A 23,779-nucleotide genomic window follows, 5' to 3' on the forward strand; every position below is an offset into this window, starting at 1 on the left:
AGCGAAATGTGGATTTTTTCTATTGATCATACTTGATATTTATGCTACACTTGCTTAGCTGTAAATAATTTTAAGCATACTCTCACTTGCCTACAAGTATGTATAATAATGTATTGTTTTTTCCTTATGTTGCCATTGTGTTTGCTTATTTCATGTTTTTGTTCACACTCCTTCCAGCTTTTTAAGGTTTTGCTTTGCCAAAATGTTAATCAAAAATAGTTGAATTTCATGGGATTCTTTAGGTTTCCTAAACAATTTTTAGCACAATTTAGTATATTAGTTAAAGCTACAGCTTGTCGTATATGTGAGTGTTGGTGGGTGTGCCAGTATATGTATTTTGTAAACGTGAGAGCGTGTTTATTTTTGTATTGCTTATTGGGGATTTAAAACTAGGATTACAATTCAACTGCCAACAGGATCAAATTAAGTTCTCACTATAAAGCGTTTTAGCAAAATGGTAAGCCGTAACATTAAAGAATGCAATAAATCTAAACACATGCATCTCTGTTCCAATTGTATATATAGATCTGTATATATTTGTGTATATATTCATTCATTAAACTACGATATATAAAAATATATACGCACATTATACCATAGAAAATCATAAGCGTCTCGGTTTACGGTTGCATTACATTTTTTCTGTACGAAAACTTTTTGGGGTTTTCTTAAGCTTTTTCTTTTTTTTTGTTCTTTTTCTTTTTGACACATTTTCCCTGCCTAAAAGATCCATATTCTAGGCATCCGACAGATCACAATAAGCTGCGCCACCAGTTCCTCCGCCTGTTGAAGACTTCTGTTCATCGTCCATAAGAGCGTCCACAAATTCGCCGACCGCCTCGTGGTGATTTACCTGCGGCGATGAGGAGCTCTCTCCGCAGTTGGTTGCATACACATGCCGTCGACTTCCCCCTGGCAGCTGGTTAGAATCGTCTGTGTCCGCATCCCGAATCGAGTTAAACGCATTACAAGCGTTTGCGTTGGGCGAGCAAGTGTCGTCGTTTGGCGGATAGACGTGGCGGTGGTAGCTTCCACCACCACTGCCCCCACCACCACTGCCATCACCGTCCAGCTCTGCATCGCGCACGCTTCCAAATACCGGAGTGTGCGAGCTGCTCTTGCGCAGCGAAGCTGGAGGCGACCAGACGGTCTGATAAAGCGGCGAAGCGAACACGTACATGTGGTTGAGATATTCCATGTCGTAGCTGGGCTGGTATGAGTCCGTTTCCAATGGGTTGTAGGTGGGCTGGTACATTGGAGTCTGTCTGCAACTGGCCGAGCCCGATGCGCTGCCTGCGTAGTGCGGCGTATCATAGTTCTGCGACCGACTGGAGCTGCTAAGGTGCAGCATTTGAGCGTGCCCACTATTGCTTCCGCCTGCGCTGCTCCCACCGCCGCCCATCCGATGAACGGGCAGGGTGGCGTAAATGCCCCGATATGCTTCATATGGCGTCTGAGGATAGTAGGCATCGCTCCAACGGACATGATTCGGGGTATAGTCTCCTTTTGCATACAGCTGATAGGGAAAACGAAACAACAGTTAGCTCTTGAATATTGTGTATTAAAATAAATATATTAATCACCTGTATGGGTCGGCAGAAGCCCTTGTTCATGTGACGAGGCACGCCAAGCGTATAGCTGTGGCTGAATCCAACCTCCGAACTAAGCAAGTATTCATGAAACTTGTTCGGAAAAAACTCGATCTGCTTGTAGTTGTTATAAATTTCCGGCTGTAATGAAAGACAATTAACAGATATTAAGTGATATATACGCGAAGCTGTAGCGTTATAAAATCCATTTATATGTTCTTATTCTTTTCTTATCAAAAAAATTGTATTTATCAATGATAACTAACCGTTAGGTTCTTTTTCTTCTTGTAGCTGGCCCAGTTTTGGGCTTCAAGTATAAGTTTTCCCCCGGGTCGCAGCTGGTTAAACATTCGCTTAAACGCCATCTTCAAGCCGTTGTCTCCAAAGTTGAGATGGATCCACTTAGTAACCGAGAGACACAGTATGAGATCGTATTGCTGGGAGTCGCTGGCCATCAATGACTCGTCCTTGAGAACATAGTTGGTGTGTCTGAAGAAGACGTTTGCCGGAAACGGATTCTTGTTCCCGAGCATGTTGGGCGATTTGCTCGATGATAGAACATTGGGAATACCTCCGTAAGTCAGAGGGAAAGAAATGGGAAAGAATTCGTGCGGCTTAACAAGCAACAAGTTCAACTTATGTTGCTGTTGCAGCTGTTCCAAATCATGATGATGGTGGTGATGATGATGATGTATTCCCTCGTGCACCTTGCGTCGTCTCTTGCCGCGTCTCGTTTTCTTGTGAGCTGCTCCCGATGCCTCAGCCTTCGCCGAGATTTCCGTTTTTCCTGGCGGACTTAACTCCGCTTTTGCCTCAATCGTTGGCTCTACTTTGACATCTAACAGCTTTTCCTCCGTGGGAATTCGCACAAAGATCGACAGATTTCTTCTGGCTCGGGCAACAAGCTCTCGATCAATGTCAATACCGACAATTGTTTTTGGTGCCAGATGTCTGGCCACCGTAATGGTCATGTGGCCAACATTGCAGCCAATGTCTAGAATGTCCTTGTTCTCAAACAGTTCCACGTGGCGCTGGAACACCTGCAAGCGCACGTCTCGAAACTCGTTCATCTGCCGAAAGTCCACGTAGCGGTCGAAGTTTCCGTACCGGTACTTTAATCCATCGGCCCGAAACTTTGGCAGCATTTTCATGGGGGGAATCATAGTCGGTTCCAGCGTCAGACTACTGGTCAGCGGTGCCTTGCCCATACCGCCGGACCCCGAAGCATCCCCCATGCTGACGTCCACACCGGCCAGAGAATCCTGCTCGCCGGCCGTGTGCGAGGTGGCCGCCGAAGTAGTGCTCAGCGGACTGCCTAGCCCATGATCCGGCAAGTCGGGCGTATCATCACGGGGTATCTCCACTGCAGAACAGAAAATTGACCTTACATCTGGATCATTAGATTGTGGAACAGAGCTCTTACCATCGATGAGGGGCAGCTGCTTGGGCGGCTGCTCTTCCACGGGACTGAGCAGCTCCGATTCACTGACGGACGTAGATCGGCGGGAGTTGGGCTTCCTGGCCCCGCTGGGCTGAAGGATGCGTGGTGGTCGCTTCCAGGCACCTGGCTGCGGAACCACTGGACTGACAATCTTGTCCATGGCATCGTGACGATGAAATTTCTGTGCAGAGAAACAAAATCAATTAAACTGGTTTCAGTGCTGTTTGTTGTGCGAGAAGTAGTGTCATTAATATTAAATTGAGCTGGGGTTGTTGCTGCTCTGTGGTTTCTTTTTAGAAATCGCAGCAGGGTTCTAACTGGAATTATTAAAAAATAAGTACGTACTCCATTCTATTTGACATTTCCTTATAACATTTTGTACTCAGTATGCATATGTACATTATTTATACTCGTTGCTGGTCATAACGTAATTAAACATTTAAGTCATTTCCTAGGACCATTAAATAAAGTGTAAAACGCCTACGGATTGAAGGCAGTACTCGAATGCAATCTACATACAATGTATATCGACTTCAAAACCGTTACGTTAATAAACTAGTGTAAAATAATTCTAACAATATACATCAATTTTATTATATGTTATTGTTTTTCCCATATGCATAGATACATAAAGCTATAACTTAACTTATCCGGTCTAAGCACAAAAGCAAATTGGCAAAGCCAAAACACCAAAATTGGGAAACGTAAAAGCTGCCAAAATAAATCAAAACAAAAGCAGCGAGTGACTTGCTGCCAAGCCGCAACAACAACGGGTCCTCGCTCTCAATGGTTCTCTCCCTCAGCCACTGGCTATTCCTTCCTCTCTCTCTCGCATGCTCTTTCTCGGTTTTCTGCCCACATGGAACGAGTTTCATTCCCACCACATTCCACCCGAACTCTACTCACCTTGCTCTTTTGCGAAGTGCTGCTCTCGCTAATTTTCCTCTTCCTCCCACCACCCCCGGAGCTGATAGCCACGCTGGCCGCGTTGCTGCCGCCGAAGCTCAGACCCGTGCCGCCGACGCCGTAGCACGTGCTTGACAAGTCCAGACGCAGGTCTCGGCTGGCCCTTCGCTCTGCCAGCGTCGAAGCCACCGCCAGTGAGGCCGACGTGGCCGAACAGCTAAGGAGCAGCTCCTCTGCCGGCGGCTCAGCGGCACTGGAAGAGGCCGGAGTGGGAGGTTCCTCGGCTGTAGCGGCCACATGTTGCTGCCGCTGTGGCGATGACGTTGCAGTCGGCGCTGGCGCTGCCTGTTCCTTGTGCTCCTCGGCCGCAGTCGCCGCCGCTGCCTCCGTCGGCGTCGGCGTCGGCATCTCAGCGGTCGTTGTCGTCGATGCCGATTGCGGAGAGTGCACATGCGCCTGCTGATGGCCCGTTTCCGCCGTTTCGCCCGGGGCCGGAGCAATGGATTCGCTCAGCAGCAAGCTGCCGCCTACGTTAACGGGCGCTGCCACCGGCGACGCCGCCAGCGAAGAGGTGGCTGTGGGCAGCGGCGGTTCGTCGGTCAGCTCGCTTCCGACTACTGCTTCATCGCCGGCATGCGAGGTGTTGTTGGAGTCAAAGCGCCGTCGCTTTCGGTTCTTTCGCGTGCGATGGTGGTGCTGCCGGTGGTGAAGCATCCCACCGCCTCCCACTCCACGTTTCATCGGTGACGTCAGCTGCTTCTCGTACTCCATTGAATCAACGGGATCCAGAAGGTGCAGCGGATCGTGGATGTTGGGCGGTATGATCACCTCCACCTTTGGAGGCGTAGTGATGGGCGACTGGCGGGGCGTGGTCGCCGGCGTGTTGTTGCTGGAGGAGGCATTCGAGGTGTTCTCGTTCTGCAGTGAATTAAGGTTAAGTGGATCGGAGATGTTGCCGCCCAGCAGGAACTTGGTGGGCGGCACAATCACCTCCTTGCGTAGCCGCTTTTCCGGCAAAAAGAACTTGGAGCGGCCGCAGCAATAGTGCACTGCGTTGCCCGCTCCCGCGCTGCCTGCGATGCTGCTGTTGCCGCTCAGCGAGCTGGTGTCCTTGCAGCTCTGCGCTTCCTTGCACGACGCTCCCCCCGCTGCAGCGACAGCGCCACCGCTTCCTGCCACGCCCGCTCCGCCGGTAGAGCTGCCATTGCATCCCGTGACCAGGCAGCACGTGTGGTTAGCATTGTTTCCGGCGCACAGCACGTGGTGATGGTGACCCCTGGAAAAGAGAATACGCAGAACTTAAATTAATTACCCACGCAAACTTCACTTAAATCTTAACCTTAACTCAAAACTGTTATGATCTCATTTTTCTCCAACAACAAATATCACAGAAACGCCAAATATTTCCCTATTATTTAAAACAATAGAGAACACTAGTCTAGTTCCTCGACTATCAGATACCCGTTACTCAGCTAGTGGGAGTGCGAACGAGAAATTTATTTTTTTTTTTTTGGCACATCGATAGAAATTCGCAAAACAAATAACAAAATTAAAAAAACACACATTTTTAAAAGTGTGCTTGGCAGTTTTCCGCAGTTTGCGGGCGGGGAAAAGAATTTTTGGCACACCGACGGACAGAAATTGACAAGACAAATAATAAGTGAAGAAATAATCAAAACATTTTGCAAATGTGTGGGCGTGGCAACATTAGGAAACCAACTTGTGCTATGTCTCTGAAATCTGCATGCCTAATTCCAACTTTCTTGCTTCTATAATTCCTGAGATCGCGGCTTTCATACGGACAGACGGACATGGCTAGATCGACTGGGCTATTGATTCTGATCGAGAATATATGTACTTTATAGAGTAGGAAAAGATTTGGTAACGAAATAACTTGAAAATACATATTTAGAACCACCCACCTCAACAGTTTCTTATGGAGTTGCATGGCTCCTCCTCCGCTCGCCCCACTAGCGGCAGCGTTTTGCGCAAGCCTCGTGTTGTGATGGTGATGGTGCCCACCCGCTGCGGCGTGATGGGCGCCGGCACCACCGCCACCGCCGTGATGCGCTGTTCCGGCGTTCCCATGATGGTTGACTCCACCGCCGGCAGTCAAATTTTTGTTTTGGATATTCTGGATGTTCTCGAGATCCGCCTTGTGGGCTGCCGCCGCCGTGGGAAGGAGGGTCGCGGCTACGGCCGAGGAGCTTGTAGACTGGGTCTGGGCACTGCTTGCGCCGACGCAGGCGCTGGGGTTGTGCTTCCCGCCTGCCTTGTGTTGCCTCTTGCTCCAGGCCTTGTTCCGATTTTTGGGGCCCTGCTGCTGCTGGGGAGCCCGGAACTGGTGGTGCTGTGCGGCCTGTGATTTACCGGGCAATGGAGTGGGGGACTTTGACTTTCCAGGCGCTCCAGCTGGGCCGTTATCCGGCTGCTGCGGAAGAGGCTCTTGCCTGGAAGTGTGATCCAGGCGCAGAGTGGGCGTCATGGTGGATCTCGTTACGCGACAATCTCCGGGACTGTCGCTAAGCCGCTTTTCCATATTTCTCTAGTGGATGCACCCCATAGAACAACCCTTGCTTTAAAAGTATACTATTGAGCAACTAGCCCGTGCTTTTGATTAAGTTTTATACGACTGCACTTCTCAATCACCACTCTGATAACACTTTTTAAATATTTGTATTTTCACTTTTTGATATTTAATTCAACCATACTCGGAGAGCCTTGCTCCCTCATAAGTTTTTGTTTTAATACGCTCGAATGTCAGTCAATGTAAAATGCCTGATAGCTTAACCTAATGATGCATTTAATATTGCATTCTTTGGCGTAAGAGTTATTTCCTTTTACTTTGAAACTTCAACCGTTTTCACTTTCACTGTTAAATATTTTATCGAAATTAACCATTTTGGTGAATATGTTTTTCCCAATGGTATTCCACCTGACTCTTTTCGTTATCCACTTCGTTGAGGTGTATCCTGCAAGAGTCAAAAGATAAAAAGGGGAAAATTAATTATGGAATTCCACTGCATTTGAATGAACCGAATGGGATTACTGGGATCCGCAAGAAGCTCTGCTGATTTTTCAACACTTGAGCAGCATTTTGCATTCGTTATTTGCAAAGACCAAAACAGGATGGGAGCTGAAGCTGAATAACCAGCACCAAAGCAGTCAAAACAGCCCGAAACCCAGCCAACCAACTAACGACAAAGACGAGCTTTGAAAAATTGAGTGCAGACGATGCTTCATACCCCGATTCCAACCTCGTCCCCTTGTGGTCGTGTCTAGCCTATTTGCATGGCTTGTGGCTGGAACTGAGAGGCTTCTCCGGGGCTCCTCCCTGCACCAGTTATCTCGTTCGTTTTGGCGGTTTTGTGGATTGCAACTAACAACCTGTGTAGACACAAGGACCCCTCGAAAAGATTACCAAAAAACAAAAACATTTCGGAGACGAACGAGAAAAATGAAGTTGCAGAAGAGACGAATCGAATGCAAAAAGATATAACTTTATGATACCCCTTACTCGTAGAGTAAAAGGGTATATTAGATTCGTTCAAAAATATGTAACAGGTAAGAGGAAGCGATTCCGATAAGGTATATACATAATATTTTTTTGAGCGACTTTTTATTTCCCTTTTTTTTTGTAAAATGTACCGTAGAGATAGAAAAAAAAGAAAGTTTCGTTAGTTCTTTACATTTTTGTGCAAATTCACAACTTTTAGGCTGGTTATTAAAATATCAGTGTCTGATTTTGTCCAACGAAATTTTTTGAAATTATTAATAGGTATACTTAAAAATGAAATACAATAAAAAAAATATATTTTAGTGGGTACAGGACACCACTGATTCCGGAAAGAAACAAAGTTAATTTCTAAGATTAGAGGAAAAATAAATATAATATAAGGGAAAAATATATACAAAGATTAAAAAAATCCTTTAATGTTCTGCTAAACTGGTATTAAACTAAACTCATTAAACATGATTGGAAAGTTGTTTGGCAAATCGATATAAATGTACAAGACTAATAGTAAAAGCAAAAAAGTTCCGTACATTTTTCAAAACTATGGGCGTGGCAGTTTTGGTCGGTTTGTGGACGTGGCAAAACAAATTTTTGGAATTAACAAATAACTTACAAGACAAATACAAAAGTGAAAAAATATGAAAACATTTTCCAAAAGTGTGGGCGCGGCACTTTTAGGCGGTTTGTGGGCGTGGCAGCATGGGTCAACAAACTTGTGCTGCGTCTATGGCTCTGGAGTCTGCATGCTTACTTTTAACTTTATAGCTTTTATAGTTAATGCGATTTCGATGTTCATACGGACGGACATGGTCAGATTGACTCTGCTATTGATCCTGATCAAGAATATATATACTATATGGTCGGAAACGATTCCTTCTGCTGTTACATGCTTTTCAACAAATCAATAGTGTATACTAATACCCAATTACTCTACAAGTAACGAGTATAAAAATGCAATCGAGGTTTACCCATCGGCGGTTACATAAATTGTTCATTTGACAAGCTAAACATTGATAAGAAAAGCAAATCCCATTTAAAAATTGTATAAATAAGAGGTTTAAGCTATCCTAAACTATAAACCTTGACAAAGAGGTTATCAGAAATCCTGGATGAGGTAAGCCGTCTCTACCTTACGATCCATTTCCGTATAACTAAGCTCGCTCAAAGCCATTTTTGTTTGCATATTTTTAGGCGCGCGAATGCGAAATGGGAACGTAACACGCCTCTCTCCGAACGGTGAAGAACCCGAAAGGACGAAGTGGGCGGTGCGGCAAGCCCAGAAGAAATTTTAATTAAAATTTAAATATGCGGCGCGTTGTTGCCGTGCCAAAGGTTATTCCCTCCCTTTGCGCAAGCCCCATAGTGGGGCAAGTCGAAAACTGGGACACTGAACAGTGGAGTGGGAAATCGCAAAGTCAAAACAATGGCATGAGTCTACAAAGCGGAGCCATTAAGATTCAATTTTTATTATTTTGGTAAGCGTCTTCTCGTCCTGGTCGCCGGAAATTGTCAATTTTCTTAATTTTGTAAACAATTTAGTGTAGGAAAGTTGTTCTTGCGACTGCTTTTAGTTGTTTAGAAATGTGATTTGCGTGTAAACAAAATTAGTTTATTTGCCAAGGCTTCTTTTAAAGCTAACTCGCAACATTCGCCCGTCAGGTATTAAAGATTGCGAGGAAAATGTCCAGCAAGTGAAGTTGGCCACAAGGAAAGCGGGGATAGCCGAATTTTCTAAGCGGAACAGGTGTTTCGAATGGCACATCAAGTCCTGTGGGACAACAAATTAAAAGTTATTAGAGCGCTAGTACACTGAGAGATTTTGAGAACATTTTTTAGAAATATAAACAGAAGACAAAACGAATAAACCTTGACTAAGTACCCTCATTATTCGGTTAAAGCTGTTTCGACATAAGCTTTACTTAACCTCGTCAATGACTAACACCCATTCAAATTTGTTTAAGAAGCAACATATAAACATATGTCTCCAAGCATCGGTAAGCATAGTCATTATTAAGCACAGTTTAACACCTGTTTAGAAACCAGAAAAATATGTCAAAAAAATGTCGTGCCATCAAAGGGATTATCATGGAATTGTATATTAAGGTATATTAAGGTTGTTACTTCTTTAAATCTTACATCTTTAAGCTAAAAATATATAATTTCAGTTCGATTGCGCGAAATTGTTGAAAGCCGTCTCCGCTTTCCGACGTTTTTTTCCCGTATTTTTTTGAAATGCCAATTCACTGAAATGTCCTGGTGTCTTTTTCCCAAACACTCTAGCTCGGCTGTCAACATGTCGGCACCAAGAACTACTTATCCTTCCCTCCCAGCGACGTTTCCCACCGACTTTCTTGCCCATCACCCATATCCAACACAATTGTCCCCAACAGATGCTTCATCCGCAGAGCCGTCAAAGGCTGACAGTACGGCACAGGTGCATTAATACACCGGGTGTGTGACTGGGTGAGTGTGCAATTCCGCAAAATACAGCCCTGATGTGTCCTGATAACCTTTTCCGTGACTGTACGGGGCATTTTTGCTTCGCGTTGCAGAAACTGTATTTTCTCCAATTTTAATTGACACGTTTTTGGAAACGGGCACAGAAGATATAATTAATTTCATTTGGATCGGACTGAGAAAGTAATAATAAAATAAGGGAGCAATACAAGATGCAGCTAAAGTTGCAGGTCTAGGGCAGTTTTTTCGAAACTATTTTTCCGACTGCACTTTGTCAGTTTTGTCAGTTGTTCTCCGTTGAGTTAAGGTAAAAAGTATTCTGCCTCTACTTCGCATTTCTACTTTCACTCAACTTCGATATTTCTGCCTTTTTCACTATTCTTTTTGTACCCTTTTTGTGTAGGCTTTGGCGTAAGTTTTCCAGAGTTTGACGTGCAAGTAAAATTACAGTCATTGCCAAATGTAGTTAGTGGTAAGACCTCCAAAAGTAAAAACCGAAATAAAGAAAGCGCTTAAACCAGGTAAATCCATGGCAATCAAGTGTTGAGACTGCAGAAATTGAAGCCTAGTCAAAAGGCCAGATAATCAATTATGTAAAAATCCATAGGAGGAAGCTACTCAAATAGGAAAAAGTGAATCTTGCTTGTCACAGCAATAAACCGAAATGAAATGCAATGAAAATGCCAAAACAGAGGGCGGTCTGATGCGGAGGGTGTGGTCGGGCAAAGGGCTGCATAATTTTGCAAGGCCATTGACTGATTATGTGCGCCTCACTGAACCCTGACTCATGCGCAAGACTGTAGAAAAAAACCGAAGATGCGGTGAATTAAATTACAATGACAAATTAGTGAAAATGAGCATAAAGCTCGAGGAACGGGTTTTCACAAGAGACAACGCTCGAGTGCCTCGACTATCGGATACCCGGACTCATCTAAACTGAGTGAGATGGATATATGCAAGAAGCAAAGGGACTTCATCTGTTCTATGGCTAGTAACCGCTGATAGTACGCTTAATTATTTCTACTATAGAAAACCCTTTCTTGTTCATCTTTTTACATTTTCCATCCGCTAGACCGAATAAATATTTTAAGACATTTCGTTACCGAGGTAGAGATATACAAGTAATTTCAGTTGGTGTTTCTGCGTATTCAAAAGAGGAGGAGAAACAGATTACTTTTAACAAATATTAAGTATAAACATAGTATATTCAACAATATTAGGAACGATTTTAGTCGACTTATGTCACATAAATCCGTATGGTTCTTTAAGTTTCTGTAGCTAACAAAAGTTAGCATTCCATTTAAACTTCTTTTCATTTAAAACCCACTTTAGAAACCTAAAGCACGATGTTTTTTCCAGGGTTTTGCAATTAAAAGTAATTGAAATCAACTTTCTTAATTCGAATTATTCGTTACGTGGTATAGTTCGTGTTTCTCTTTATGGTTTTTGCTGTCTGCCCTATTGCCTGTTTGTAGCCACTGCTTCTTTTCAGTTTTTTGTTTGATTTATTTTTGTTGCATTTCGAGGGCAACAACGGGCAAACATGCCACGTACTATCTTCTCTTCAATGCATAGAAATCCGATGTTGACTAGTCAACTTTTCAATGCTCGCTGGTTGGTCCAAGTGTGGTTGTGTTTTAGTCTTTTTAGTTGTAAAAGAGTTCTTGGTTCTGGTTATTCACCTTTTGTGATTTTCAGCATTTTGACTTCTCGAAAGGACAAAAATGATATGATTTTCTGCCTCCTTTGGGAGATTTGTGGGTGACGCACGTTTGTGTGACTGTTTTTTTGGAATTAATAATAAGAAGGTCATGTATCTTTAATTTTATAACTAGAAACTACAACTTGTAGTATTAATAGTAGGGATACCCCATAATAAGACAGTTTTTATAGACTTTAATCAAGACGCGGTTACTCACCGTTTTTCCTTCAATTTAGTTTAATATAATTTTGAATTTTTTAATATAATAAGCCTTTATAATTCAAACTTAATGCCAATTAAAAATGAGAAACCAGTTCAGCCTTTTTAGTTCTGGACCAAAGCTCACTTTCTATAGTATGCTGAAGAGCAAACGAATGCCCTTTCCCATTTGATTTCCCAGCTGCTTGATTTCTGCTTTACTACATTTTAAGGTGCTTATAATGGCAGCATTGTGCCGCAAGCCAAACAAGTACAAAAAAATGTTTCATTGAAAAACCTTGAAACTATCATAAAATTTAAGAGTATATGAATACTGAAAAAATATTATAAAATATTATATAATTCATAAAAAAAAAGAATTAAAATATCAATCAAAATGGATTCCTATTCTTTAAATGCGTTAAACAATTTGTTGAAAATGTTGATAGTTTTTCCGCTGCTTAAACACAACTACTAAGCGCTAACATGTCAATATATTGCGCACATAAATAATGTGAATAAGAAAAAGGCGACGTATAAACAAAACAAGACATTTCGGAATGCGAATAGTGTGAGGGTGAAAAAAAAACGTAATAAATACAACGCTCAATTGTGTCAACAACGGCAAGTACAATTGTTGGCCGCAAATGCTGAATTTCCCCGCTTTTCACAACATTACTCCTGGTAATATAGCCTCCCCAAGCCGCCCACCACATCCCTTTTTTGCAGTCCGTCTGAACACGTTTCACAAACAAATGAATTCGTTAAAATTTATAGTGCACATGCAAATTGCTCAGCAAAGCCATTGCGGAGCGAGAAGTTGGCCGAGGGCAGAAATGACATGGTTCAATTTTGGGGGTCAAATGGAAACCAAATTGAAACCGTTGAAAACGCAGGTACTAATATAAGCGGTAAACGACATGAATGCTAAATCGAGGAACGGATGCAACGACAGTCAAGTACTAAACACTAAAATCAGAACCGCATGAGCGGGCGAATTGTTGTGCACGCTCTATTAAACAGGGTTTCCACAGATGAAGGAAAATTGGGGAAATTCGATAAAAACTAAAAAGACAAAAGACAACTACAGACGAGGTGAGAGTTTTCGCGTTCTGTGCACCTCAATCACGAGACGCCAAGTCGGCAAAAAGCTTTTGGGAGCACTACGCTAAAATATAAGTGAATGGCTCGTGAAAACGGGCTTTTGTGGGAGTATACATCGAAAAAATACATTTAATAATTATCCCAACGTTTTAATTATTTGAACTACCAATGCATTGCTGTGTAACATTGGAAATGAATATCCTAGATTAAGAATAGTCTGTTAGTTGTTATTATTTGACATGCCAGCTATCAACACAATTTTTAAGACCGTTGCCAATAGGGTACCAGGATTCCAGGTTCCATAATTAGTTGAATTTATATTGGTTTTACTTTCTTGAAAATACTGGGCTTGGAATAGGGAAGACTTCTAGTCCAATCGACCCATTGCCCTTCTACTAAACGCTTTTATTTCATAATCATGTGATTAGGGTCAATGATATACAGAATTGAATATTTTGAAATATTTTTTGGGGTATATGCATATTTGCGCCGCCAAGTCAATTTGGCCAATTAACTTCAGACCCCATAAATCTGCTATGAACTCATTGCAGGCTGAGGGAAGCGAACTGAGAGCATGAAAGGCAGAAGAGGAAGTTGGGAAGTAATCCAATAAAGAGGCCAAACTCTAGAACCATTTTCCGTGTTACTTTGTTTTTGCTTTTGTCTTTTTTATCAACATCGTTCGCTCCGTTGGCTTGGACTCTTTTCAATTTATTACTTCGTGTTTTCTGGTTCTGAGCATCAGCTTTTGTTATACCCTTTACTCTTAGAGTAAGATGGTATACTAGATGAGATAAAAAGTATGTAACAGGTGGAAGGGAATATAATGTTGTTACATTTTGTTAAATACATATATATTTTATGACAACTTCTATCAATTTTTTTTGTGATGCGACTTTTAAATATTATAATTGTATTATTTCAATTAACAATTTAACTTTTTTAATTTTAATTTGAAAAATGGAACAAAAATAAATCATAATGCCTTAAATTTGAAAACGTTTGTACCAACTCGTCAAAATTGTTGATGCTCATGCCATTTAGAACTTTTTATTTAGGCAGCCACGCCACTTTGTATTGACTTCGATGCTTTCAGGTAATGCAACAATGCATGTATAAAATCTTAGAGAAAGCCTTGGGTGGCAGCAGCTTAAAGAAAAGCTTTATATAACAACATCAGTAGAAAAAACGAATTGCACGATTATCAATTTGCTTATGCGTGTGATCAAGCTTTTTAAATTTCAATGACGTTGAATTTTTGTTTAAAGGTTCGAGTTTTTTCCACAGTTTTTAAATGCAATAATTCATTTAACATTTCTTCATATCCCTTTTAATTTTTGTATATTCTTCTTATGACATTTTTTTGTACTTCCTGAATTTGTATATTAAATGGTATTTACATTGCTTTCTTTAATTTTGAAATCAACTACTTTTAGAGACCAAAGAAAGGCCAAACTTCTTTTAAATTGCAAAACGTTAAATAATAATTTTTTTTTCAAATTTGTTCTAAACTTTACAGCAATCTTGATCTATTTAACGTCAATAGGTCATACTTATATTTCCTATTTGAAACAAAAATAAAACAATTATAGATCCACGCCTGGCACGCCTTTTCATGCATCCGCTGGATTACTATAAAAATAAATTTGATTCATCCAATCATGAGGCCACATCCCAGCCGAAAGCTATTTTTTAGGTGATTCATACGACCGCTGATAGCCAACGAAAACGGAAGCGGCTGCAGTCTTTTCTCAAGGACTCCGGAAATGTGCCAATTGGAATCGAGACTTCCGCGGAAGACTAGGTCTGCCTTGGGAAGATCAACCTGGTATGCCACCGTGGCCGTCGACTCTTGCTGGCGAAGATTCGTTTCCACCTCAACTCCGATCTGTAGCTGATCACTGGCCTTCTGGTAGTAACTAAGGTGGAAGCCGGCGGGTCCCAAAGTGCAAGACCACACGGAATCGCCGACGGCATAGCGTCCTACCGCTGATAAAACAGCCACTTGGCGTCCGGGCACATTCGCACCGTACTGGTAGGCCAACTCCGATCCCAGAGCCAGTCTGTTGGTGACAGACTGCAAGTACTGGCACACAATTACCCCGGAACCCGTTAGGATGCCCGGGTTGCCCATTGTCAGGGACACTGTGTAGTCTCTGCCGCGATAGTCTCCCGTGAGCTGGGTGGCCACCAATTTCGAGTCCTGGAACTGGGAGGCAAACTTGCACCTCAGACGAGAGGTCAGTTGATGGATAACGTTTGCATTAAGATTGCCCATCGGATCGATCTCACCAAGAAGAACCGGAAAGGCCTCATTTGGCCCGTATTGCTTGGTGCCCACGTAAGTAGCTCCAAAACGATAGCCACTTGGACCAGCCGAGTTCATGTTGATGGTGTGGGTCACTTGGAAGTGGTTACTCAAACCTTTGTTCAACATGATTTTGGCGCCCTCGAAGGTGTTGGCCTGGATGTCACGACAGCGACTGTGCAGCTCCTCAACTGTTCCGGGATTCGCCAATTCAGGCTTTCCAGCTTCTGCCTTTAAAGCCTCCACCATCTGTGGAGGCATTCCGGCGGAATACTCCGGTGTCTCCGGCAAGCGTAGCCCTGAGGAGACATGTCCACGCCCACGAGAGGACTCCACGTCTGCGGTGGACGCCATTACGTTGCCCATTCTTGAACCGTTTAGGATCTACCGTGATTACAAATTTATTAACTTCTACCAAAATTGTTTTCCTTTCCGGCGTTGTGTGTTGGGAATGCTCAAACATCAAAATAAATATAATTACAAAACTATATGCTGTCAAAGAGCATGAAATAGAATACAATTTTTCGTATTTATGGTACCACCTACTGTGTTCTGATTGCTTTGATTTAAAACGAAGGTTTTTGCTTAAAAAACTTGGTTACTCCGGTAGTCTATAACCAAACGCGTTTGGGCTTAATTGATCCATTTTTTTATGCAAATCGTAGACATTTAGAATGACACAGCAGAAATCCAAACAAAGTAAGTATCTCCTTTAGGTTGGACAATTGAACACAAGAAATGCTACATCTAGAGAAAACAATCGTTAAAGATAACCAATGTTATCCATTAATCACGCACATAATAACATTTTTCATGTGGGCTATGATTCATTTTTATAAACGTTAGTGCCGTCGAATACAAGCAAAAGGTTCTTAGGTCATAAATACTTGCATAAAGCCTATGCTAAAAGATACGCTTGGGAATAGTGCGTATGCGAGCTTTCGTATTTCAAAAATAACAAAAACACCGGTAAGCAAAGTAGAACACTAGACATATTTAAATTTTAAAAATTAAAATATGTACATATCAAAAAGACAGGTATGCTTTTTGTCAAACGTTTTAGGCTCGTCACGAAAACATCGGGCATACACCGTAAGTTTACGAACAATACTTTTGTGATCTTTAGTAGCCCCTCCCAAAACATATAAGAGTTCCCTTCTGCACAACTGTCATATACCGCTTTAATCACTCTACTCACAACACATATTCAATTAATTTCTCTCACCTTACTTGTCAAACATATGCACGCAATTATTTGGCATTTATTTCGTCAATACAATATTTGAAATCATTTAGGCAGCAAATGCTAGGCCTAATTCCAAAATTGATAAGCCTCCGCGTTTCCCCCTAATCGCACACATACAGAATACGTAAAATAACTTCGAGATACAGCAAAATTCGCTCAAAATAAGTACGTAATATGTGCTTATCACACCCAAGACATCTACTAACTCAGCCATATACCACAGGCTAATACACTTTTGGCTCAGAATCGGTAAAGCAAAAGTCGAACAACTTTATTTTTTTACAAACACCACAGTAAAGAAACTTCATCTGCGCCCTTAACAGCTTATACATACGCATAAAAAAGCTCATTGACTAGAAGATACAACCAAGTTTGCTACAATTTTCAACTAGCAGGGGAGTGCAGAGGGAGGCGTTGCTTGGTTAGCTGACAGGGTGTGGGTGAAAAACTCGCCAAGAAAATATTTCCGACGACATCCGCTTTCCGTTCGGAGACGCCGCGCATTGCTGCTGGTGTCAGAAGCCAACGGCGTCCTGGGCCCTTTACCACAGCTAATAAACACACACTCCTTCAATCACAAACTGAGAGAAATTACATGACGAATTACAAGAAATCTCTAATTGAAGTCTGCACTTTATCAATGGCATCAAGGGTGGGTAAAGATTACGAAATTCACCCGAATCGACTTTTTTGTCAATTATATTGCAGCCTTTTAATTAATAATTTAAATATCAATACCAGACAGTTTGAACATAAATTACGGCTTTTCCAAACAATTTCGTAAAAGCAATTAAAGTCAAACTATAGTCATGGCTTAGTACTCTGGCTTTGGAATTTTTTGATAGTAAATTCTTTAATGGAATATGCAAAAAAGCAGCATAATACAAGTTTGCAAAAAGAATAAATAAGCAACACATTCTAGTTCAATCAATTTCTATCGGCTAAAGCTACCCAGCCCACACGTTCGATACATTTTTGTACATTTTATTATTCACAATTTCTATCGATATGCCATAAAAATGTTTAAATTTCTCGTTCCCACTACTATTAGCTGAGTAACGGGTATATGATAGTCGGGGAACTCGATTATAGCGTTCTCCCTTGATTTTACTTGGTGTCGCTTTGGGTAAAAGCAACTGGATCTCACAATTACAATTGTAAAGACAAGTAGGACATCAATGGTACTTTATTCGAAAATAAATGAAAACAAATCTTTTTCACTTTGTAATCGAAACCAATTACGCCCTTAATGTTGGCTGCTGTCCTAAGTGAAAAGCTCAGAATACAGCACAGCCAAATTAAATAAGTAAACTAACATTTTATTGTGCACGGGAAGGGTAGGAGGGTTCATCAGCATCGTGCGTACATATATCACATAAGAAAAAAAGAGTACTGAAAAATGTTTCAAATTCGCTGTCATACTAAAAATTATACTCAAATTTACATATGCACATACATATGTTCATATATATACATATATGTTCAGATTAGCCCGCCCGGAAACTTGGGATGAGTTTTCATGCTGACGTGGTTGTTGTTATGTCTGAAGCAAAATTTTTCGAATAGATATGCTGTAAGCAATAGATATGCCTGCACCAAGGATATGCATATATTGCATATATATTATCAAGTTTAAAAAAGACATGCCAAAATCTATCGGCTAGCGATTTGACTGCGCCTTTTGCAACACACTGTATAATCCTTTCACCTATTTCTATACCTGGCACTCGTGTAGTAATACGTTGGCTAGGTAAATAAGAATTGTATTTAAAACCTCCTTTAATTTAATGGTCTTATAAAAGTCTCCAAAATAGAAACGGTAACAGGTATCAATCTTTTTTTCGTTTCAAACTAGGGCATCACAGTTCTCACGGAAAATAAATTGGATTAGCTTGTTTGGTGTACCGGTTGCTGTGATGGAAATCAAAGAACTAACGCGAAAGGGCAAGTATTGCAGTGAAGTAAGAAGAAACAAAATCATATCATACCACAGACCCTTACCTACAGAGTACCCCGCAGCTTTCCTTACGGAAAATGTCGCTGACCGGCTGTTTTGTGTATCTAATACTTTTCCTAGGTGTTGAGGGTTATAGGTGAAAGTGATGCTGAAATTCCCACATTACATGACCAAACGGAACTCGGAAAACTTGATGAGGTATTGTGCAACGTGCGGATGCTTATTTGGATAGATGAAAACCGTAACTGACTTTTGCATGCCTAGCTTAGCTGACAATCTTCGGAACGCAGCGAACACTTGAAAAGAGTTGCACAGGGAGTACTGTGAAAGGTACTACTGCCGCTCCACATTCCCCCATAAATTAAATGTCCTTTTGACGTGAACACTGTGACATTCAAATTTTTCCGCGGCAAGGTTAGTTATGCTTTCGACTGCAGAATCCTATAGCATATGGTGCAAAATTATATTTACAAAAAACTGTACTTTTTAATTGTATTATTTTTCTATTATTTCTTGCCTCCTATCAACATGCCAAAATATTTTTACCCACTTACACTTTTAAACCGCAAATAGCTGTCATGGCTACAATTTTAAAATTGATTTCAATTAATTTTTTTTTATTATGGCAAATGAATTTTAATTTAAAAACCCTTGCAATTTTCCCTTGAAATTTATCTGCCACTAGTTGGGTAACGGGTACCTGATAGTCGACGAACTGGACTATAGCGTTCTTCCTTGCGATATATGTATTTATATATTTTGTCCCTCGGCTCGACAATTGTATTTCTTGCCGTTCTTCCAGTTACTTCTTTTACGCAAATAGACCCTTGCCCTTTTTCCTCATATATTTTGTTTTTTTGGGGCGCACATGAAAATAAAAGTACGAAATACTGTTCGTATCATCGAATCGAGTAAGAGTTTCTGATTTTAGCTTTAAGTGGGCATATGTATAAGTAGCCTTCGTGCTCAAAGCTGGAGGAGCTTAAAACTCGTTATTGCCTTCAATGCAAAGCAGCTTGTCGATTTTTTTATTCATTCACCCTCTCACGGTCACGGCATATTTCTAAAAGCTAAGAGCCGAATTATTCGGGATCTGCATTGCTTGGGTGGATTTACTTCATCGGCTGTTTTAACTTTTCCTTTTAATTTTAAAGGTTTTGTTTTTAACGTTTGAAGTGTGGTATAATAGTCGAACTCCCCTAACTTCACCACTCAGAAGCGTTTAGCACCATACATATGTACATAAATAAAGCATTACAACAAAAGACTGTATTTATGTATAGTTGAACTTTAAATATATTGAGCAAGAATTCATAAAAAGATTAAGCACATATGTACATACAATGATTTCATAATAAACTCAACTTTTGCAGTTAATTAAATATTACAACTGCACAAAGTACAGCAACGAAAAACATATTTACATTTAATAAACCTTAAAGGTTTATCAACCAACAAATGCTCTGTGTAGATAATCGCACGGAAACATCTAAATACATACAAATGTATGTACATACGAGTACGTATGTGAAATTATATTCCTTTAAAATAAATATAATCATTCACCTTAGACTAATGGCTAAAAAGTCAAGCACGCAAATTTGTAAATATTTAGAAACATAAGGAAACGTGGTAAATCGGTGCCTTTCATATTGGAAGTTTACAAAATTCTACTTGAGATCAGGCCCCTGGACAAATGGTGGGGAGTCATTTGTTGTGACAAATTAAGGTAACATTGTGAATTTCTTATTTTTTCTATCTGAAAATTCATCTCTATTTGCTTCTCCGTGTTTGTTGCAGATACGACCAGCAGGAATACGTAAAACGCGCTTCCCTTGTCTAATTAATGCAAATTTAATTGCCGCCAGACATTTTAATGAAACTGAAACATACCAAGCAGCGATTCGTTGGCGGGAGGGCCTTTTAGCATGGGGGGTGGGTAATATTTTGTATAGCTCAAGACACTGGGCACATTACAAACTCATTGGGGTCAGAACGAAATCCACGAATTGCTGAGTCTTCTGTGCTTTTGAAAACTCACAAATAGTAAGGCTAGCTGTATTATTTGGCAGTAAGCACAAGAATTTCATTATCAAATGCCGGATGACTGGCACGTTTTAAAGTAATCACTTATTAAATGTCACTTTAGATATCCGAGGAGAGCGGGAATTGCTCAAAAGTTAGTACACTACCGTTTTAATCCCTTTAATTTCAATGCTTTAAATATTTTTCCTCCTCTTTCCGCTATTGATAAATATTTCTTGCTGTTATTTATAGGATTTTCTTTTATTTTGCTGCTTGCTTGCTTCGTTCATTCGGCACTCGTTTCAGTTCCACTTATTTTTATTTCTCGCACAGTGGTTCGCTCTTTCGCGGAACGTGCGAACTTGGGCAGGCACATTAATTGTTTGCACTTTTGAACAATTTTGCCACACTGTTCGCTTCTGCGTGCAAATGTCGCCGATGTCGTTGTTGTCTTCGTTGCAAAAGCGTATCAAAAGAAGAGACGGCTTGCTAAATATCTTAAACTGTTGTTGTTGTTGTGCGCTATTTAAACTCGCGCACATACACAAAGCATTTGTACACACGTATATGTATATAGTAGTAGTTGTATATATATACCAACACTGAACTGCAATTTGACACATACAACGGGGTGAAAAAGAGAGAATAATCTCGTTTTCTTTTCAAAAAATACTTACAACGTTAGAACACCTAATTAAGCGCTTTAAAGCTGTATATTTTTTCTATAGGCTCTGCCTCGGGCTTTAGTCAATCGGTTACGCACGACTAATCGGGTGTGCTCTATGGTTTTGCCGTCGGTCTTTTTTCACTTCCACTGTGTGCAGCTGGTACTCGATCTCGTTATTTATTTTATCTCGCGACGAAACGCCCGCTTGCTTGAGCTCCGAATGTATCGCGGTTTGTTCAGCAAATGAAACGTTTCAGTGCCAAAGCGTTGCGCTGTGGTTGCTATGGAACAATGTGAAATAGAAATGGAACAGATGGTGCACAGTGGGACATCTCCCATACGGTAAGCTGTTAACCATATTTACATATATTTTCAAATATGTGAAGAACATTTCAAGAACCATAACATTTAAAAACATTTGAAAATTCAAAACTTTCTAGCGTGCTCGAAAACAGGACCTTTCGTTTTTAAAGAAAAGAAAGAAATCAATCTTATTTTTATTATAGAAAATGTATAATTGATATTTTTTAAATGGCGTTGCAAAAAGTACAAGAGACGATTTCTAAGAGGAGAATGCTGTGTTTCTAAAAAGCCAATTAAATATGGCCCGTTTCCATACTTAAAATGTGTTTCAATCGTTAACAAGTTTACACCCCACTGTGCAGCGAGATGACGGAGTGGTGGTGGTCGGTCATGTCGGTTTGTTCATTTACCATTCGCTCGTCTCTGGCGCTCTCTGAGCCGAATGTGATGTACAAACAGTGAGAGAACTGGTTGAGTGTGTTGTGTATGTGTGTGTGTATTGCGCCATCGCTCTACGCCTGTTTCTCTCTGAGCAGAGCACATTTCGTTTGTTTACAGTTTTTAGTTTTTGCGCCGTTGGAGAGGAGTATTCGAATTCCCTTCAAGCGAAGAATTTAACTAAATTTGTGATAAAAGTGCAATTCAACTAGCAATGAAGTGCATCACTTTAATTCTATTCTGTTACATTTTTTAGTAAGAATACCACTTCCTTTCGTTCGTTTGCACTAAGTAATCTGAATATTAAATTTTTACTCTTTTATTTATAAATTTTTCTTTTAACTTTTTTTAAATTAAATTTTTGTTTCCAAATAACTTAATAATATATACAATGTAAACATCCAAAATTATTTTGGAAATACTATTTCTGTTTAATATTTATATTGTATGTATTTAATAAAGGGTATACCAATGTCCTCTACCTACACAAGTTTAAAGCTTAGTTGCCCGAAGATGTATATAGTTATTTTGATTTTTCTTTTTGTTTATGTTTTTCATCGTTTAATTGTTTTAAATTGAGATTTGTGTGCCAAAAGCAGCGGTGCAGCAGTAGTGACGGTTTTCATCTTTTCGTTTTTGTGTACAATACATAAAAAAATTAAACAAATTGTGGCCAACGCGAAATAACTGGAAAGTGTATGCATTCAAATATATTATGGGGTTTGTTTAAAAGTTACACTAAATAGGAATCAAAACTTGTATTTGGAATCGTGTCGATTTGGGAGTTGGATTGCCTAGACGAAACAGTTGTTTTTTATAGCTTTCTGTTTCTACTCAGATCGGCGAATTACGTTCGTCAGCAATGAGAGAGAGCAAGACGCATATATGTACATATGTACATATACTCCTATCGCAGAGGTCTTTTCTCATCCAGTTACATACATATATACATATGTACTTGCATAGATCGGCGAAAATACATAAATACCAGAAAATTTCTTCGACGTGCCAACCACCTGAAGTTAAATCTGGGTAAACGTTTGTGTGGCCCAAGAAATACAAAGTAATATCCTTTCAAGATATTACAAATCCTATAATACATATAATACATACAGAAAATATCCCATAACACGTCTTTAGACTTTATGAAATGTATAAAATCTTAGTCAAGGTCACTACCCGAGTATTTCGGGCCATGCCCATAATCATCGAGATCTCGGGAACTTTTATGACTAAAAGGTTGAATCTTTAGGGTCAAATTAAACTTCATCACCAAAACTGATATAAAAAATTTGGTTATTCGTCAGAGCGACTTATTAAGATGTGTGTTTGTCTTATATCAGAAGTTTGTAAAGGACAATGACTTATCACTCTTAGTTTAAGTATACTTGAATACTACGACCAGAACTAGTTTGAATAAACTTAGTATCAGCATATGTATATATGTATCTTGATAAGTACATATAGGTTCTAACGTGCTTGAAGTTGGTAGTCTTGGTGTGCAATTTCACTAGATTGTTTAAATTGATGTTGTATGTACGAACAACCGCAGAAATTTTGTAGTGCTTCGTACTAGTTGCCTTTAAACGCTCCCTGGTGCGATTCGTCACTATGTGCATAGATTGCCGTCCACAGTGACATTAAGTCCAAAACGAATAAGGATATTCTCTAAGCACAAAAGCTTTGACAACAGCTTTGACAATCATACAGTATCAACCGCAACATAATAGAGAACAACACCTACAATACCGCAGCAAAAATTAAAAGAAAAGCCTGAGCAAAAAGCAGCTAGCAAAACTATAAATAGCTCGACAATGTGATAAGGGCACAAATGGAAACACTGAGCAGTCTCCGCAAATTTCCAACCGAAGAGCAGATGAGAGATTCAGACTAAAATGCCTGGTTTGTCGTGGCCACGAAAGCA

At 40.5% G+C, this 23,779-nt stretch overlaps 2 protein-coding genes across 5 annotated transcripts in view; both read right to left on the bottom strand.

Moving 5' to 3' along the window:
* Positions 1-79: 79 nt before the first annotated feature.
* The window catches only part of LOC6540965 (probable RNA methyltransferase bin3), a 28,695-nt gene continuing 4,995 nt past the window's right edge, over positions 80-23,779 (bottom strand). For 2 of the 4 annotated variants that reach the window (XM_001970732.3, XM_026979531.1), the window contains exons 2-7: positions 5,859-6,908; positions 3,937-5,212; positions 3,013-3,211; positions 1,856-2,952; positions 1,584-1,730; positions 80-1,516 (exon numbers count right to left, since the gene is read on the bottom strand). In XM_001970732.3, the coding sequence (XP_001970768.1) occupies positions 737-1,516; positions 1,584-1,730; positions 1,856-2,952; positions 3,013-3,211; positions 3,937-5,212; positions 5,859-6,475 (4,116 nt within the window). In that variant the 5' untranslated portion in view covers positions 6,476-6,908 and the 3' untranslated portion in view covers positions 80-736. Of the gene's footprint in view, positions 1,517-1,583; positions 1,731-1,855; positions 2,953-3,012; positions 3,212-3,936; positions 5,213-5,858; positions 6,909-20,614; positions 21,045-21,124; positions 21,388-23,779 lie in introns of those variants that run through there. The other 2 variants (XM_026979530.1, XM_026979532.1) reach the window with 2 other exon arrangements.
* LOC6542185 (mitochondrial import receptor subunit TOM40 homolog 2) lies at positions 14,398-15,745 on the bottom strand. Its single transcript, XM_001970733.3, has one exon. The coding sequence runs from the start codon at positions 15,583-15,585 to the stop codon at positions 14,563-14,565; it is 1,023 nt and encodes a 340-aa protein (XP_001970769.1). The 5' UTR covers positions 15,586-15,745; the 3' UTR covers positions 14,398-14,562.

This window comes from Drosophila erecta, unplaced genomic scaffold (assembly GCF_003286155.1).
Source record: "Drosophila erecta strain 14021-0224.00,06,07 unplaced genomic scaffold, DereRS2 tig00000055-arrow-pilon, whole genome shotgun sequence".
NCBI classification, from domain to species: Eukaryota; Metazoa; Arthropoda; class Insecta; order Diptera; family Drosophilidae; genus Drosophila; species Drosophila erecta.